Source organism: Balaenoptera borealis, assembly GCF_965194805.1.
Source record: "Balaenoptera borealis genome assembly, chromosome: 1".
Classification (NCBI taxonomy): Eukaryota; Metazoa; Chordata; class Mammalia; order Artiodactyla; family Balaenopteridae; genus Balaenoptera; species Balaenoptera borealis.
Genome location: NC_138860.1, coordinates 103,744,874 through 103,761,966, shown reverse-complemented (window position 1 = coordinate 103,761,966; position 17,093 = coordinate 103,744,874). Strand labels below are relative to the sequence as shown.

Here is a 17,093-nt window from a genome sequence, read left to right as displayed (position 1 = left end):
ACAATAGCCAGGACATGGAAGCAACCTAAGTGTCCATCATTGGATGAATGGATAAAGAAGATGTGGCACATATATACAATGGAATATTACTCAGCCATAAAAAGAAATGAAAGGGAGGTATTTGTAGTGAGGTGGATGGAGTTAGTCTGTCATACAGAGTGAAGTAAGTCAGAAAGAGAAAAACCAATATCATATGCTAACACATATATATGGAATCTAAGGGGGAAAAAAAGGTCCTGAAGAACCTAGTGGCAAGATGGGAATAAAGACACAGACCTACCAGAGAATGGACTTGAGGATATGGGGAGGGGGAGGGGTAAGATGTGACAGGGTGAGAGAGTGGCATGGACATATATACACTACCAAATGTAAAATAGATAGCTAGTGGGAAGTAGCCGCATAGCACAGGGAGATCAGCTCGGTGCTTTGTGACCACCTAGAGGGGTGGGATAGGGAGAGTGGGAGGGAGGGAGACGCAAGAGGGAAGAGATATGGGAACATATGTATATGTATAACTGATTCACTTTGTTATAAAGCAGAAACTAACACACCATTGTAAAGCAATTATACTCCAATAAAGATGTTTAAAAACAAACAAACAAACAAACAAACAAAAAATAATATATCATGTCCAAGTGGGGTCTTCCTAAGGAATGAAAAGTTGGTTTTAAACATTTGAAAATCAATCAATAGAATTCAGTATGCTAACAGAAAAGAAAATTATCATTGCAATAAAAACATAAACAGCATTTAACAAAATTCAATATACATTCATGATAAAAAACTTTTAGGGAACTAAGACAAGTAGTTAACTTTTTCAGACTGATAAATTTACATTGAACACTTACAACCAACATCATACTTAATAGCTGAAGACTGAATATTTATTTACATGAGAACAGAAAAACAAAAAAATATGAATGCCTGTTTCATCACTTCTATTCATCATTTTGGTGGAGGTCCTATCCATTGTCATAAGAAAAATAAATAAAAGGTATAAAAATAGAAAGTAGTGAAAGGTCCCTGTTTGCAGATTGCATGATTATTTGCATTTAAAAAATACCTGAAATAACTCATTTATTAAAATGAATTTAAGAAGTTTGGAGGATACAATGTTAATATTTTTAAAACCTATTGTGTTTTTATATAATAGCAACAAGATATTGAAAGATAAAATTAAAAATGATTTTATTTACTATAGCATCAAAAAAATAAAAAAAAAAACACCTAAGAACAAAATGAATAAAAGATGTCCACAATGTCTACACTGAAAACTAGGAAACATTGTGATAGGAATTAAAGAAGACCAAAATTAATGAAAAGTCACACCACGCTCAGAAAACGGAAAACTCATTGTTTGTTAAAATATCGATTCTCTTCATTTTGCTCTATCGCTTAAATGCAATCCCAATTAAAACCTTAATTTTATTTTAGAAACTGACAAGCTATTCCAAAACTTATGCAGAGTGCAGATAACCTAAATTAAATAAAGCAATGTTTACAAAGAATAAAAGTTGGAGCAGTTACCTCACCTGATTTCCAACATCCTATAAAATTACTGTAATCAAGATGATTTGGTATCAGTGAAAAGAGAGACAAATACATCAATGGAATGGGGTAGTAGAGAGTTCAGTAAGAGATTTACTCATATGTAGTCAACTGATTTCTAACACAGAAGCCAAGATAATCCAATGAATAAAAGGAAACTTTTTTTTAAAACTTCAACATGTCTAATAGCAGGAGATCTTGTGATTTTGGTGTAGGTAAAGGTTTCTTAGAACACAAAAAGTATAAAACATGAACAACAAAATTGATAAACTGAACTTATCAAAATGAAAAGCATTCACACTTTGAAAGATATCATTAAGAAAATAAAAAGGCAAGCCACATGCTGGAAAAATTATTTGCACATATCTATCAAAGTGCATGCATGGGGCTTCCCTGGTGGCGCAGTGGTTAAGAATCCGCCTGCCAATGCAGGGGACACGTGTTCGAGCCCTGGTCCGGGAAGATCTCACATGCCGTGGAGCAACTAAACCTGTGTGCCACAGCTACTTAGCCTGCGCTCTAGAGCCTGCGAGCCACAACTACTGAGCCCATGTGCCACAACTACTGAAGCCCGCGCACCTAGAGCCCGTGTCACAACAAGAGAAGCCACGGCAATGAGATGCCCGTGCACTGCAACTAGAGAGCAACAAAGACCCAATGCAGCCAAAAATAAATATATTAATTAATTAATTAAGTTTTTAAAAAAGTGTATGCATGATACATAAAGAACTCTTAAAATGTCATAATCAGAATATAGCAGCCATTTTTTTTAATGGGCAAGACACCTCACAAAAGAAGATGCATCAATGGCCAATAAGAACCTGAAAATATGCTTATCATCATCTGTCATCAGGGAAATGCCAGTTAAAACCACAATGCAACACTAGTACATAACCACTTTGAATGGCTAAAATTTAAAGGACTGACCAGAGAAAGGGCTGACAAGGATGCAGAACAAGTGGAACTCTCATTCACTGCTGGAGGGAGTGTAAAAGGATTAATGTCACTTTGGAACACAATTTGACAGTTCAGTTTTGTTTTTTTTTTAATTAAGTTAAACATGCAGCTGCCAAATAACTCAAGCATTCCACTTCTAGGTATAAAAATAAATGCCCACACAAAAATTTTACATGATTGTTCACAAGAGCCTTATATGCAGTAGCCAAAATCTGGAAATAATCCAAATGCCTTCTAACAGAATAGGTGGATGAAGAAATTGTGGTTTATTCATACATTGGAATATTGCTCAGAAAAATAAGCAAAATAAAGATACATATGAAGACATGGATAAATCGCAAAAATGGTATGCTGACAGAAAAAAAGCCAAGCTAAAGAGAGTGCATTCAATACAATTCCATTTATAAAAATTCTAGAACAAATAAGCTATAGTGATAAAAAGCAAATTAGTGATTGCCTGGGGTTAGGGTGGAAGAAGAGATGGATCATAAAAATGCAGGACACTTCCTCTGGGTGTGATGGCAATGTTTATTTTCTTGATTATGATGTTGATTTCAGAGGTATATACATATGCCACAACTGATTAAATGGTACACTTTTTATATTTGCAACTTATTGTACTTCAATTATACCTTGATAAATAGAGAAAAAAATCTCAAGAACTATGACCTAAATGCATCTAGACTGGGAAAGGTAGATAAATGGGAAAGCTACCTGCATCTTATCATGCTGTTCTATACAAAAACTACGTCTACTAGCATACAATTTTTATTTTTTAAGTATGTACCTTGGAAAATATATGCAGTAAAAAGACACATGGACATCACAAGTCAGTCATCAAATTCTTAACAAAATATTTGAGATGGCTATTATTACTTTAAGGTAAGTTTTCAGGCCTTGAAGAACTACTGAAATAGTATAGCTTTTATAAATTATTATTCATTAATTTCTCCAAAGAAAATTGAATGCAAAAATATCTTCTGAGAAGTTTGAAAAAATGAAAAATTTCATCAACAAGCTTTTCCACTCAGATTGCCATCATATTTCTCTTATTGCTTCAAAAGAAAGAAACAATCTGCCCAAAGATAGATAATTGTTAAAAATATAATAAAAGACTTGGAGTAACCCACTTTGATTCGTTACAAAAGAAAAATAAGATGGAAATAGCAATGCTTTGAAAAATGGAGTTATAATGGCTACAACTTGATATTTAGTAAAAAAATTTCCTCTTCATAAGACTCCAAAAGTAATTTTATTAATAATCAATATAGGCAGTGTGGCTCTTCTTCTAATTTAGCTTTTCTTCACATTTTTGAAGTGTATTATTAAACTAGAACAAACCAAGGCTGTTGACTAGGGTTGGTTGGATATTTTGTGCCTGCATGAAAATATTCATCCCCTCAGACCATGTTCCACTCACTAAGGTCCATATCCAGGTGCTACCTCTGCCTAGAGAGGGCAAATTTATCTAATTCCCACCAGGTACCTTGTAAACAAGCAGTAGCCCAGAAAGAAGCACTTCGTTTACAAGTCAGACCACTAAGGACTTGTGATATATGGGTCGTTGTTGCTCACTCGTATCAAAATGTATAAGAATATTTAAAAAGTCAGAGTTGTAAGATAAAAAAGAAGTTACAATAATGAAGAAAACTACATATTAGTGCATAAGTAAATAAACACATAACATATAACCATATATATAAATAAAATTAATACTAGTATTTTAAGCACTTTATATACATAAATTCAATTTTTTATAAATACTTAAGAGAGAGATTATATTACTATTCCCATTTGAAGACTGAGAAATTAAAACCAGCAAAATTTATTGCACAGAGAAACATAATTAAGCTAGGTACTGGCATTCAAAATCAGATTTTTCTCATTCCAGACTCAATTCTTAGATTCACTCTGCTATGCTGAAATTATATAATCTGAATTATGGGCCTATATATTCATTTTGGCGTTTTCATATAAACTAACTTCATCATACTTTTTAAAATATTTCCAGTTTTGCTTTCATCTGTTTATTGGTGAATTTTTTAAACTCTTCAGATTGCAATTCAAATATGGACATTTTTAGCATTTATTGCCATTAACAGTACCATTGCATAAATGTAGGGTCGTATATAGACAAAATTATATATACTAAACAAATTTGCATCTAAAGTGGAATGATACTATTTCCAAAGAAGTAATATTTCCAGTTTTCAGATTAATAAATCACTGGTGTTTTTATATCATCTTCATCATTACAACTGTTTATCAAACACTAAAATAATGCAAACATGGTACCATTCCTATCTCCTGCCATTTTTAGTTTGATTTTTAAACATTTAGTTGCAAAGATTCAAAAATCTAGATAGGTACCATAACATAAACCAAAATGAAAGGAAAAATATTTGAGTAAATTTTAGGGAAAGATACATTAAAAACATATTCAGATAAGATGAACTAATTTCACAAAAGGAGTCAGAAAATTTTATTCCGATTTAAAAATCTGTGTGTCTGAATCATTTACTTTCTTCACAGCATTTTATCAAGTGGAGAAGACTACATTGTTTTTAAAATTTTATATAGCCATACAATAATACACTTTAGGAAGTAAGACCTGAATTTATGTATGATGACTGTTCTGATATGTGGATTAGATAAATACAAAATTTCATCCAATTCAAACATTCTTATTCTAAAGCCTTCCCAATATTTTATTAAGTAAAAATAGTTTCCCTATTTAATTGATCAAAGATAGTACAAGATAAACCTAAAAGTGAAGGATATGCATTTGCTTTTCCAAAACTAACTGCACTTCATATAAAATAAATGTTATATTTAAAGTTCCAGAGGTTTTCATGAAACTCCAAGATGCGAAGCAGCTTAATAAACTTATTTTCGCTACCCACGGTCATACTCACTAAAGGTTTCATTAATGAGTCTTTTAAAGATTATTTTTCTAGTGGTTTAATAGATTTTTTTTTGAAATAAACAGCTGAAGTTACTTCAAGATTTAGAATATGGTTTATATATTAGAAAGTTAAGAATTAATCAAAGAGAATAATAATAATCTTTGCTTCCAGTACCTCTGTCTTTGGTTATTTACTAGATGCCTCTTGGCTAGAGGTATTTGGGTTAGCAGTGGTTGAAAACATATGGAATCAACAGATGAATGGATAAAGAAGATGTGGCACATATATACAATGGAATATTACTCAGCCATAAAAAGAAATGAAATTGAGTTATTTGTAGTGAGGGGGATGGACCTAGAGTCTGTCATACAGAGTGAAGTAAGTCAGAAAGAGAAAAACAAATACTGTATGCTAACACATATATATGGAATCTAAAAAAAAAAAAAAAAGTGGTTATGAAGAACCTAGGGGTAGGACAGGAATAAAAATGCAGATGTAGAGAATGGACTTGAGGACACGGGGAGGGGGAAGGGTAAGCTGGGACAAAGTGAGAGAGTGGCATGGACATATATAACCTACCAGGTGTAGAATCGATAGCTGGTGGGGGGCAGCCGCATGGCACAGGGAGATCAGCTCGGTGCTTTGTGACCAGCTCGAGGGGTGGGATGGGGAGGGTGGGAGGGAGGGAGATGTAGGAGGGAAGAGATATGGGGATGTGTGTGTATGTATGGCTGATTCACTTTGTTGTAAGGCAGAAGCTAACACACCATTGTAGGGCAGTTGTGCTCCAGTGAAGATGTTAAAAAAAAAAAAAGAAAGAAAGCGTATGGAAATATTTTAAGGAAATCATTTTTATGTGTTTTAGTTGTTGATACCATAATCAGCCTCTGAAACACAGAGGAATTTATTACGTGTTTTTTAATATGCAACATCAAGTTCAATTATTTATTTTGAAAAAAGAACTTACTGTGATAGTCTGTAACTATACTTGAAAACTCTAAACCGGACCCCAGTGAGCCCAAGTGTAGTATATGGGAAAGAAGGTGGAGTATAATCTGGTTTGGTATGTGTGTTGGAGTGGAGTAAAAAATAAAAATTAAATGATATTCACCTAGAAGTAAGTTCAGGTAAAAATAGAAGTCTCAATGCTACGAAACTGTATGAAAAAAATCTAATCAACATGTACATACATCAAATATTATATTTCAGGGCCAGTAAATTTTGAGGATTAATTAATTAATATTAATTTGTATATTTTCTCTTCTATATTTCCTCTTTATATGTTCTAATCATTTATGACAAAAAAATTCTACTTTTAATTTCTGTTGTTTAACTTCCATGGGCTCTGGGAATACGTACAGCAATAGATTAAACTAATGTATGAAATGAAACCATCCACTGATATATTTCTTCCATATTACTCATTTATGTTCCAGGAAAATAAAGATTTGGATATTACAAAAATAAGTTTAGTTTGTGAAACTGATGTTCATGAAGAATTTAATTTTAAAATAGAAATTTGTAAGCCTAAAATTTAATTTGTTTATAATATTCATTCACCTAATAAATAAATACTGATTTATCATTTGTGTGCAATCAATGCCTGATATCAGACATCTGAGACTATATTATTATACATTGCCTGAATCAGTTTGTCATTAATTTAGCATGATATGACGTGTTAAAACATTTTGCTTAGAGTCAAAGGCTTAGGTACATACTAATGCAGAAACTCAAAAACAAATAGAATCCCAAATAACCTGAAAATGTCACAAATATTAATTATATTTAAAATTATGCCATAGATTATATAACTAAGTACAGGGACACAATATTCTACTGACCCTCTGAATTTACATTTTGCTTTTTTTGAAAATACATACTGTGTGTGTGTGTGTGTACATCTCTATGTGTACATATCCGTGTGTGTATATATATAAATATATATATATACACACATTTCAACAGAATAGAGCAAATCTTCCATGTAAAACTTGTCTATTAATCCATAATATATTACACAGCTTTACTTTGTTACACTTTGAAAAATAAATTATTCAGAAACTGTATAAAAACAATCATCACAGTAATGACTAATATCTCAGGAGTGCATCCCTTTATGGGGTCTGGTCTGTTTGTTCTGTTAATGATTGACTAAATGAAAATTAAAGCAAGAGTTACCAGGTCCAAAGATTGAAGAATTAAAAGAAAGAATGTGATTATCGTAACTGGCAAATTATAATTGGAAAGGAGCTTTTTACCATGACCTTCACATTATTAAAATAGTGATTTTTAAAAACTACAGTTCATCTTTTGCAGTATCTCTATTTTACCTTGGAAACATTCACAAAGAACAGAGAAAGGCAAAATATCAGACTTGTACATTTCATTAAATTAATCTCTGAGAGGAGGAAGTGAAGAAAATGTTCTTTTCTCCAAAGAAAATAATACAAAGTACTAAGAGGAAAGTCATTTGCTCTTCCCAGGAGAATAGCATGCCTGTGTTTAAATCAACCAATCTCTGTTAAAGTTTCCCAGGCGTTACAGTCACCATTGTCTACTCATTCTCTTACTGAACAATAGAAAACATCACTGCTACACCCACGGGGGAAGAAAGTAGGTCACCCCTTAGAGTTTACAACTTTGCTTTATAGCATATATTGATTGTTACTGTCAACTCACTTCATCTGATTTAATAATATTCAGCTTAAAATAAAGTTTGATTTACCTCAAAAACTTCTTCATCCAAAATTCTTGTTCCAAAAACTGTAATTCCACTGGTGTCAACGATTGCTCTCTCACTTCTGTCAAGTGGTTTTGTGGTTTTCATCTTACAATCAACAATCATGGTCACAGTTTTCTTCTCCACGCTGATTGCTACCCGGTGCCACCTTAAAAAGCCAAGTAATTCTTTTGTAAGTTCCAAAGATGTTGCCAAACCATTATTCACGTTAAAATACAATGTATTTTAAATTATACACGTAATCTGAAAGTATACAAAATGTAGGCTCATTTATTAACCAGTTAACAGGTGACTATTTACTATTAACCCAGAACAGTGCTAGGTACTCAAAAAGACACCCAAGCACTGTAGGATGCACAGCAGGATTGGCTGTCTATGCTGATAAGGAAGAGACCATCCTTTGCTTCACTTTGTGTTGTAACAAAAGCTTAATCTCACCATGTCCTGATGACGGTATTTGATAGAGATTAGGGGCGGGATATGGAGTAATTAATAGTTTCTATGTACGTAAATGCTTTCTTCCAAAATGGAATTCCACTTAAAAAAATTCTGCTTGAGAGATCCCCTGAGATAGACTGTAAAAGGGTTATGTCTGCTAATTGAATGAACGCTCCATCTGGAACAACTGAACGTTCTAATTGCAAGACACAATGTGCTTCTCTGTCTTTAGGCACATTTATTTCAAGTGCTTTCGTTTTCTTTTTCCACTTCAATTTCAAGACAGTTATAGATCACTACTGTGGGCAGGATCCAAGACTGAGACACAATATCTCTCCTTCTTTCCAGGGTTGGCAGGAAGTGGGAACGTTGAAAGAAAGCATAGTCAACGCATGTGTGGAGTGAGTCTCAATTCACTCTGAAGCTACTGCTCCAGCTAATTCAGGGCAGTGATGACAGACCTGGGGGGAGACGTGGCCAGCCCTCTGGAAACATAAATACCCTAATCATACTGTAAAATGGTGGGTTTTATTAACAGTATCTGGTGCTAACATAAACAACTAAGTGAAACGCACTTGGATTTTGCAAGCCACTCTTTTTCTTTTCCCAAATGAAAAGTGCTAAATTAATATTCCAGAAGTTTCTAGGACTAGATCCATAAAATAAAGTACCCAGAAAGTTGCAGGAGCCTTTCTAAAATGTCTGTTTCATGTGACTTGGCATGTCTACTGATGAGGACCAAGTATATTTCCATGTACACTTAATCTTTCGTCTTTCCGTAGCACTTTCAACTAGCATAGGCATCTGCTTGGTTTGAATTGAGCAAAGATTTATATTAGGAGGCACTTAATACTGTGAGAGTAAAATTTACACATGTTTCTGCCAAGAAGCCTGTGTCTTATATTAAACCATCTCTACTCTTGTGGGTACGTGCTTTTCATTAACAGAAAATAAAAATGATTTATTTCAATTGTCGAAAGCTGATTAGGACTCTAAACTTGATATTTTTGTTGAATTAATTTAAGCTCTGATAATAATGTGATAATCATGGTATCACATATAATATTCAAAATATTAAATTAACCCTAAGTTTTGGAGTCATTCTTAATTATTCTCTTTCTCTCATACTACACATTCATATCATCAGAAAATCTGTCAATCCTATATTCACAGTATATGCAGAATTCAAAGGCTCACAACTTTGTCCAAGTACCCATGCCTCTCACCTAGACTCCTAACTGGTCCCTGCTTCCACTCTGATGCAACCAGAGTGACCATTTTAAAAAATAAGTCAGGTGAAGTTTCTATCTTGCTATAAACTAATATAATACTCTCAATAAAAACTGAAGTCCTTACTTTGCCTCGCCCTGGCTGTCTCTGAGCTCATGTCCAAATTTTTGCTTTCTGATTCCCAGTAACCCAGCCACCGCTGCCTCTTTCTTGTTCCTTTCACATATTCTTCACTCTGCCGGGAATGCTCTCCTCCATATCCCCACATGCCCACTCTCTCACTTCCAATATGTCTTTGCTCAATGCAACTATGCCAAAGAGGACTGCTCTGTATAAAACAGTACACTCTACATTCTTGCCCCTGATGTATTTCATTCATAGAACTATCATCACTTTTCATATGAATTATTAAGGATAATGATGTAAATTACTCATGAAAGCCCAGTTTTCCCGGCACAGAGATGAAGGTTTTTCCATGGTCCTGACAATGATAATCTGAGTGTGAATTTTTTTTCCACCTGAACAGCTATTTCTTTCTCATGTCTACAACCAAATGTCATATTTCCGATAATCTTTTTTTCAGTAGCCTGAATTCAGCAATAAAATACCGAGTAAATTTAATAAAAATGTATTTGTCTTTAGCTGCTCCCTAAGTGATAGGCAATATTCACAACACAGAATTCAGAATTCAGCATGATTTTGAGAAGAGTGTGGTTGTTACTGGAAAGTGCGACTACCTGAGTTCAAACCGTATCTCTGCCACTTTTCAAATATATGTTACTTAAACTCCCAGTGCCTCACTTCCCTTATCTGTAAAATGGGTTTATTAATGTTATTTTCTTCCAAGAGTCGTGAAAAATTAAATGAGTTGACTATGTATAAAGTGTTCAGAACAGAACGTAGCACATATCAAGTGCTATATAAAGCTTCCTATATTGTCAATAGTAACATGATTGGTAAAGGAAGTCAAATCAGGTCATTCTTCTGCTCAAAAAGTCTACAGTGACTTCCTATTTCACTTAGAATAAAATCCAAAGTGTTTACAACCACCTACAATGTGTTATACCATTTGGCCTCCCACTGATTCTCCATCCTCATCATCCCACACTGTTTCTGCCACACTGGCATCCTTGATGTTGCTTAGACCAAATCAGCCACACCCAGAATCAAAGGTTGTGTATTTGCTTTTCCTCCATCTGGAATAGTATGCTTTTAATTATCAGCATGGCATGCACCTCGCCTCCTTCACATGTCACCTTCTTAGTGAGACTATCCCTGACCTCACTCCTTAAAACTGCACTCCCCACCATCATCCCCTATTCTCTTCACTGCTATATTTCTCTCTCTCTCTCACTTATCACCATCTGATAAACTATTTATTAGTAATTTTTTATCGTTCATTATGTGTCTACCCAGACTGTAAACTATGTATGATTAGGTATTTTATTGTTTTGTTCATTTCTATATCACCACTCCCTAGAAAACCTGCATCACACTTTATAAATATTTGTTGAATGATCAAATGAAAGAATTGTTTTCAACACAGCTAAAACATTGGATTATTGTGTTACTTACTTTCCATCTGCGATGTTAACAGTTCTAAAGAGGGGGTAGTCTTCTGGGGCAGGTTTTCCAGTGTGGTCTTCATACAGGAAAACAGGTGATCTCCCAACCTCCACACCGATTTGCTGAATACCATGCTCATTATATATAGATAAAAGGAAAGACTGAATTCCTTTTTTGGGTTTTACTGTAAATAATATTGAAAAATCCTCTGGAAAAGTTCCTCCTGGGAAGAAAATGCCAAAGAGTCAAAAATTCTAAATTTCCAAATTATTCCTTGATCACCTTATTATTTTTGAGCTTACTAAGTGGCCTTAACAAGTAACCAAAGTTCAAACAGTAATAACAGTACAGATTTAAAAACCAATGGAGAAGGGATTCTATTAATCTTTGTCTGCAACAATTGTTGAAGCTGTATTCAAACTTTACCACCACTCATTTAAAGCACAAGTATTATGTAAAATTTAATTCATGGTTAGGAAACAAGATCATGCCAGTGCCAAGATCGTGCCAGTTCAATATCAAACACACAATAAGCACTTTTAAAACACTTAAGTAGAAATTCTGGTGTAAGATTTGTATTGTATTTTCTGCCCTTATCTAATCTGTGGCCACCTATCCTCTCTTTAAAGTGGCATTGTAAGGACACAACATATGAAGGTACACTTTTAGTCATCTCTTCAAAAGCTAAAGAGTTTCTGAGCAATTTTTCCTATCACACAATGAAGTTTCACTAATAAAAAGCTTATGTCATTATAAGTCAGAACTTTTAGATACTTGGTTAATTTGATTCTAAATGCAAGAAGAAAGTTTTGTTTGTTTGTTTTTTTTTTTCTTTTCCCTCTCATCATCATATCCCAAATATCCAGCATTGGGCCATATCTACACAAGTTCTTAGTAAGCATTTATTAAATAAATATATAAATTAAATGGTTACCACAAGTATATCTCAGGTAGTTAAGCAATGACTATTGTATATTTTTTTATAAAAACACTGCATATAAAATCGTGGGTTCTATTTTTCAAAAACAGTTTTACATATATATCTTATTTAATCCTTTTACTACCCTGGGACAAAAGTAAAGCAGGCATTGTTATTTGAAGGATGAGATTATTTAAATTAAAAAGTTTTCCATATGCAAAACTGGTGTATATGTGCATATGTAATCAATGATATCTGGGCCAACACCAAGAGATTCCATATTCAGTCCATTCATTCCATATTCTATTATGTATAGTAGTATAAAATCATAAAAATATATGAATATGACTGCCTTGGATTCAAATTAAAAAAACTGTAGGAGACTAGCAATTTTACTTTTAAGAATTTACAGAGGTGATAAGGATGCTTATATGTAAAGATATTATGTTAAGTCAATTCATCAGAACACTATTTATAATCATAAAATGTTAAAATCACCTGTAATGGTTGGGACTGGTTAAATAAAATACAAAACATTTATATAGTGGAAATCTATGCAGCCACTTAATGTAGTGGAAAGATGTCTTATGAAATGGAAATTATTTAAAATGTTGTGGAAAGTAAATAAGAATAAGTCACAAAGAAAACAGCCAATTGATGTTAACTATTTGGTTCTAATCTATCTATCTAGAATCTAGATAGATATTTCCAAACTAAAAAGCGTTTATTTAAAATTCTCAATTTTAATTTTTAAAATAACTTACCAATAATACAACTTCACTATATCACAAATATATCATAAAAGCCTTGCTTTCATGGCAAAAAAAAGATATATATATATATATAGAGAGAGAGAGAGAGAGAGAGAGAGGGAGAGAGAAAGTTTTGTTTGATTAGATTTGTGTCACAGATATATCCAATTTTATATTCATGAAAATCAATAGAGAAAAATAATCATGTATATAAAATTGAAAGGTAATAAAACACATCAAGTAAGCACCTTTTAGCTGCTTACACTACAAATAAAAATCTAGGTAATTCAGCTTATTATTGAGGAAGCTGCACAGCAAATAAGTGTTTTCTTCAAATGAATAGCTCAAAATGTTGAGAATTATAGGACTTCTTTCCCTAAATACCTCAATTTTCAAATATCTCATACATTGAAAAATGATGCTAAAATATTATGAAGTGGAGAAAACAGTATCTTTTTCATTTTTGCAAAAATATTATGAAATAAGATCTACATAGAGACATTTTGAAAAAGAGGAATTTCAGAAAATAGTATATTCATATAAGGCTAAATAAGTTGTAACAAATTTTAATTAATCATCCAATTTATATAACACAACTTTTGAAAACTGTCAATTTCAAACTACACTGAGTAAAATCTTTCAATTATGGAAGTATTCCCCAATTTAAAATTAAGCAATAAGGTTTTAATTATAATCTTTACACTATGACCTTTAAAAAAGAAAATTTAGTTGTCTAAAAAATCATGACTTGATGTCAAAATGTTCACAGTATAACCTAGACACCTACCTTAGATTCCTCCCTATTAGATACTAATCAAAGTTGTTCATAACCAACTAAATTTATCAGAGAGAATTCACTATGAGATAAGTTCAACAGCACAAAGTCAACCACTTAAGATGTGAAATTTTATCTAAAATAGTAGTGATCAGTATATATGATACAGATAAAATGTGGAATTTTGCAACTTAAATAATATGTTTTGAAATCTATAACTACAAACTAACAATAAAGCATCCTCTCTGTTAAATGACTGCTGTTAAAGAAAAAATGTTACTACTACCTTTAATAAGTGTGTATACATAAATCCTATACATGTGATAATAATCATAATTCCCTCTGAGTATATCAGATTCAATAGTGATTTTTTCTTTTAGACTGAGCATTGGGATTTTATTTATTTATTTATGGCTGTGTTGGGTCTTCGTTTCTGTACGAGGGCTTTCTCTAGTTGCGGCGAGCAGGGGTCACTCTTCATCGCGGTGCGCGGGCCTCTCACCATCGCGGCCTCTCTTGTTGCGGAGCACAGGCTCCAGACGCGCAGGCTCAGTAATTGTGGCTCACGGGCCCAGTTGCTCCGTGGCATGTGGGATCTTCCCACACCAGGGATCGAACCCGTGTCCCCTGCATTAGCAGGCAGATTCTCAACCACTGCACCACCAGGGGAGCCCTCAATAGTGATTCTTAAAATGGGCTTTTAACATCAACAGATACTGCATCCATGAATACATTCGATATGAAAAAAGCACAATAACTTTATGATATGATTTTAATTTTTAACTTGTGGTCAATATATTTCCATGCAGAGTATGTCTCCGTTTAAATAAAATCTCTTTCTGATGTAGCTTAGTGGTTGGTAGGGTTTTTAAAATGAGGAGTGAAGGTCATTTGCCATAGTGAGGAAAGCCCTCTTTAGTCTAAAAAAACCCCAAACTGTCTCTCAGCTTCATATCATCCACAGGTTCTGTGATTATATTCAAATACTTCACTTTTCTAACTCTTAATCTATAATTTGGGTTTAAATATTCCCCTTTCCAGGTGGTTATGAACATAAAGATCAATATACACAGTTTCTTGCATAGCATCCGTCCTACAGCAGGTGTTCTAAAGAGGCCAGATAGAATTTGCAAATTACAGCTTCTATTCAGTTCACAGGCACAGAGCTCTCAGATATTTAAATTCAAGGTCTCAGATTGGGACTTTGGAGGACATATACCTTAATGCTACAGAGTATTATGACAATCTGAAAACCCTTATCCCCACCCCAATATTGAAGTTTCCAATAATACTGCTTACTTTATTCATTGGAAAGAAGCTGCTATTTTGTGTTTTAGTAATGGAAGAAAAAATATTCCAAATAAATTTTCAAAGATTGTTTTTACTATTTTTTATAGAGAATATTATTCACATTTTCACTGTTCAGATTTTTTTAATGGTGAATGTGTCATTGGTAATTTTTAAAAATCCCTTTAGTATTATTTGACAAGAAGCTCTATCCTCTAGGAAGATAAGCCTATAATCATTTGCACGGGGAAAAAATGAGGTCTTTACCATAGATATCTCTTCCTATCTGAACTACTCATTATTAGAATCACATACCTAAGACACAATGTTTTGAGAAGAGGGAAACATGTTGATATATTCTGTTAACTGACATGGAAGGAGATCCTAGAGACATAGGTTGTATTCTTTTTCCAAGATAAAACAACAGAAATAATCAAAATAACTACCACACTGGAGGGCAGAAAAACTGCCCTGAGATGATAAGCCAAATATAAAATATTATAAACTAAGTTCTTCAGTATTTCTACAGCATTTCCAGTAATCTATTTTTTTCTCTCTTGAAAATTCCCATCCTTTTCCTATTTCTGCATTAGAGTGCAAATAAATAGAAAAGCAGCTTAGTTTTTACTGTTTAAAACTTTCACATTTGGGCTTCCCTGGTGGCGCAGTGGTTGAGAATCCCCCTGCTGATGCAGGGGACACGGGTTCGAGCCCTGGTCTGGGAGGATCCCACGTGCCGCGGAGCAACTAGGCCCGTGAGCCACAACTACTGAGCCTGCGCGTCTGGAGCCTGTGCTCCGCAACAAGAGAGGCCGCGATAGTAAGATGCCCGCGCGCCGCGATGAAGAGTGGCCCCCGCTTGCCACAACTGGAGAGAGCCCTTGCACAGAAACGAAGACCCAACGCAGCCAAAAATAAATTAATTAATTAATTAATAAAAACAAACAAACAAAACTTTCACATTTGATTTGAAAAATATTTCATGGATTTTATAACCATTTTAATTTTAGTTTGTCAGAAAAATTGTGCATTAATAGTCTTTATATTTGCAGTTTACTTTTGTCCACCACAAATTATTGCAAAACAGGAAATATTTTGGAAGAACCAATGATTTATCAAAATAAATGTATTTTCAAAAATATTTTAAAATGTTCTTTCCCAAAAAATATGCTTTCTTGTTTTGTTAATTTTTAGTCCCTTGATTTATAATTTTTCTATTGTTAGAAAACAGTTTTATGTGAAAATAGGGAACTCAAATTCCTTCAGGTGAAGACAGTAGAGGATAATATGAAGAATTTAAATGATAAATTGTTTCTGAAAAGATCCCAAAACACCAAAAAGGGATACTTGATAATATAGACAATATTGGCCTTGGCAACAGACAAACCCTGCATTAAATATTGGCCTCCTGTAATTTGGACAAATCAGAGAGTCTCAGTGAAACTCAATTTCTTCTGTTAAATGGGAACAAGGCCACTCAACTTAGTGAAGTTGTAACAAAAAATAATCAACATGTATCCGATAGCAGGCAAGTACTCATAACAAGTTACCTGCTTAAAAAATGTGACACTCAGAAATTGTCATTTCACTACTCAACTCCCTTTCCCTACATTATCATGATTTCTAGATAATTAGCACTATTAGGTCATTTAGTGTTTTCATGGACAGAAAGAAAATATTCACTGAGTATTTTTCAAACTATTATGAAAAATCCCCCCATAATTGTGCATTATATAGCATAATAAAAAGGGATAATAATAATTAGCAAAGCAGCAGTAGTTGTAGTAATAAAGAGAACATACCTGAAAATAACTGTTTTGTTGGGGCACTGAGTTGTGCTTGCTTTGAAACTCTGTAAGCAGTATCTGAACCTTTTGAATTCTTTCTGTTTGTGCAAAAGCCCATTGTTTTTGATATTCCCTCTGGAGAACTGTGAAAATCTAGAGCTTTTAGTACATCAACTGGAGCAGCT

The 17,093-nt window shown here is 33.5% G+C and overlaps 1 protein-coding gene across 1 annotated transcript in view; it reads right to left on the bottom strand.

Moving 5' to 3' along the window:
* COL11A1 (collagen type XI alpha 1 chain) overlaps window positions 1-17,093 on the bottom strand; it is a 208,477-nt gene that overhangs the window by 170,595 nt on the left and 20,789 nt on the right. The window contains exons 2-4 of the mRNA XM_082382788.1: window positions 16,924-17,091; window positions 11,398-11,611; window positions 8,140-8,302 (exon numbers count right to left, since the gene is read on the bottom strand). Coding sequence (XP_082238914.1) covers window positions 8,140-8,302; window positions 11,398-11,611; window positions 16,924-17,091 — 545 coding nt within the window. The remainder of the gene's footprint in view (window positions 1-8,139; window positions 8,303-11,397; window positions 11,612-16,923; window positions 17,092-17,093) is intronic.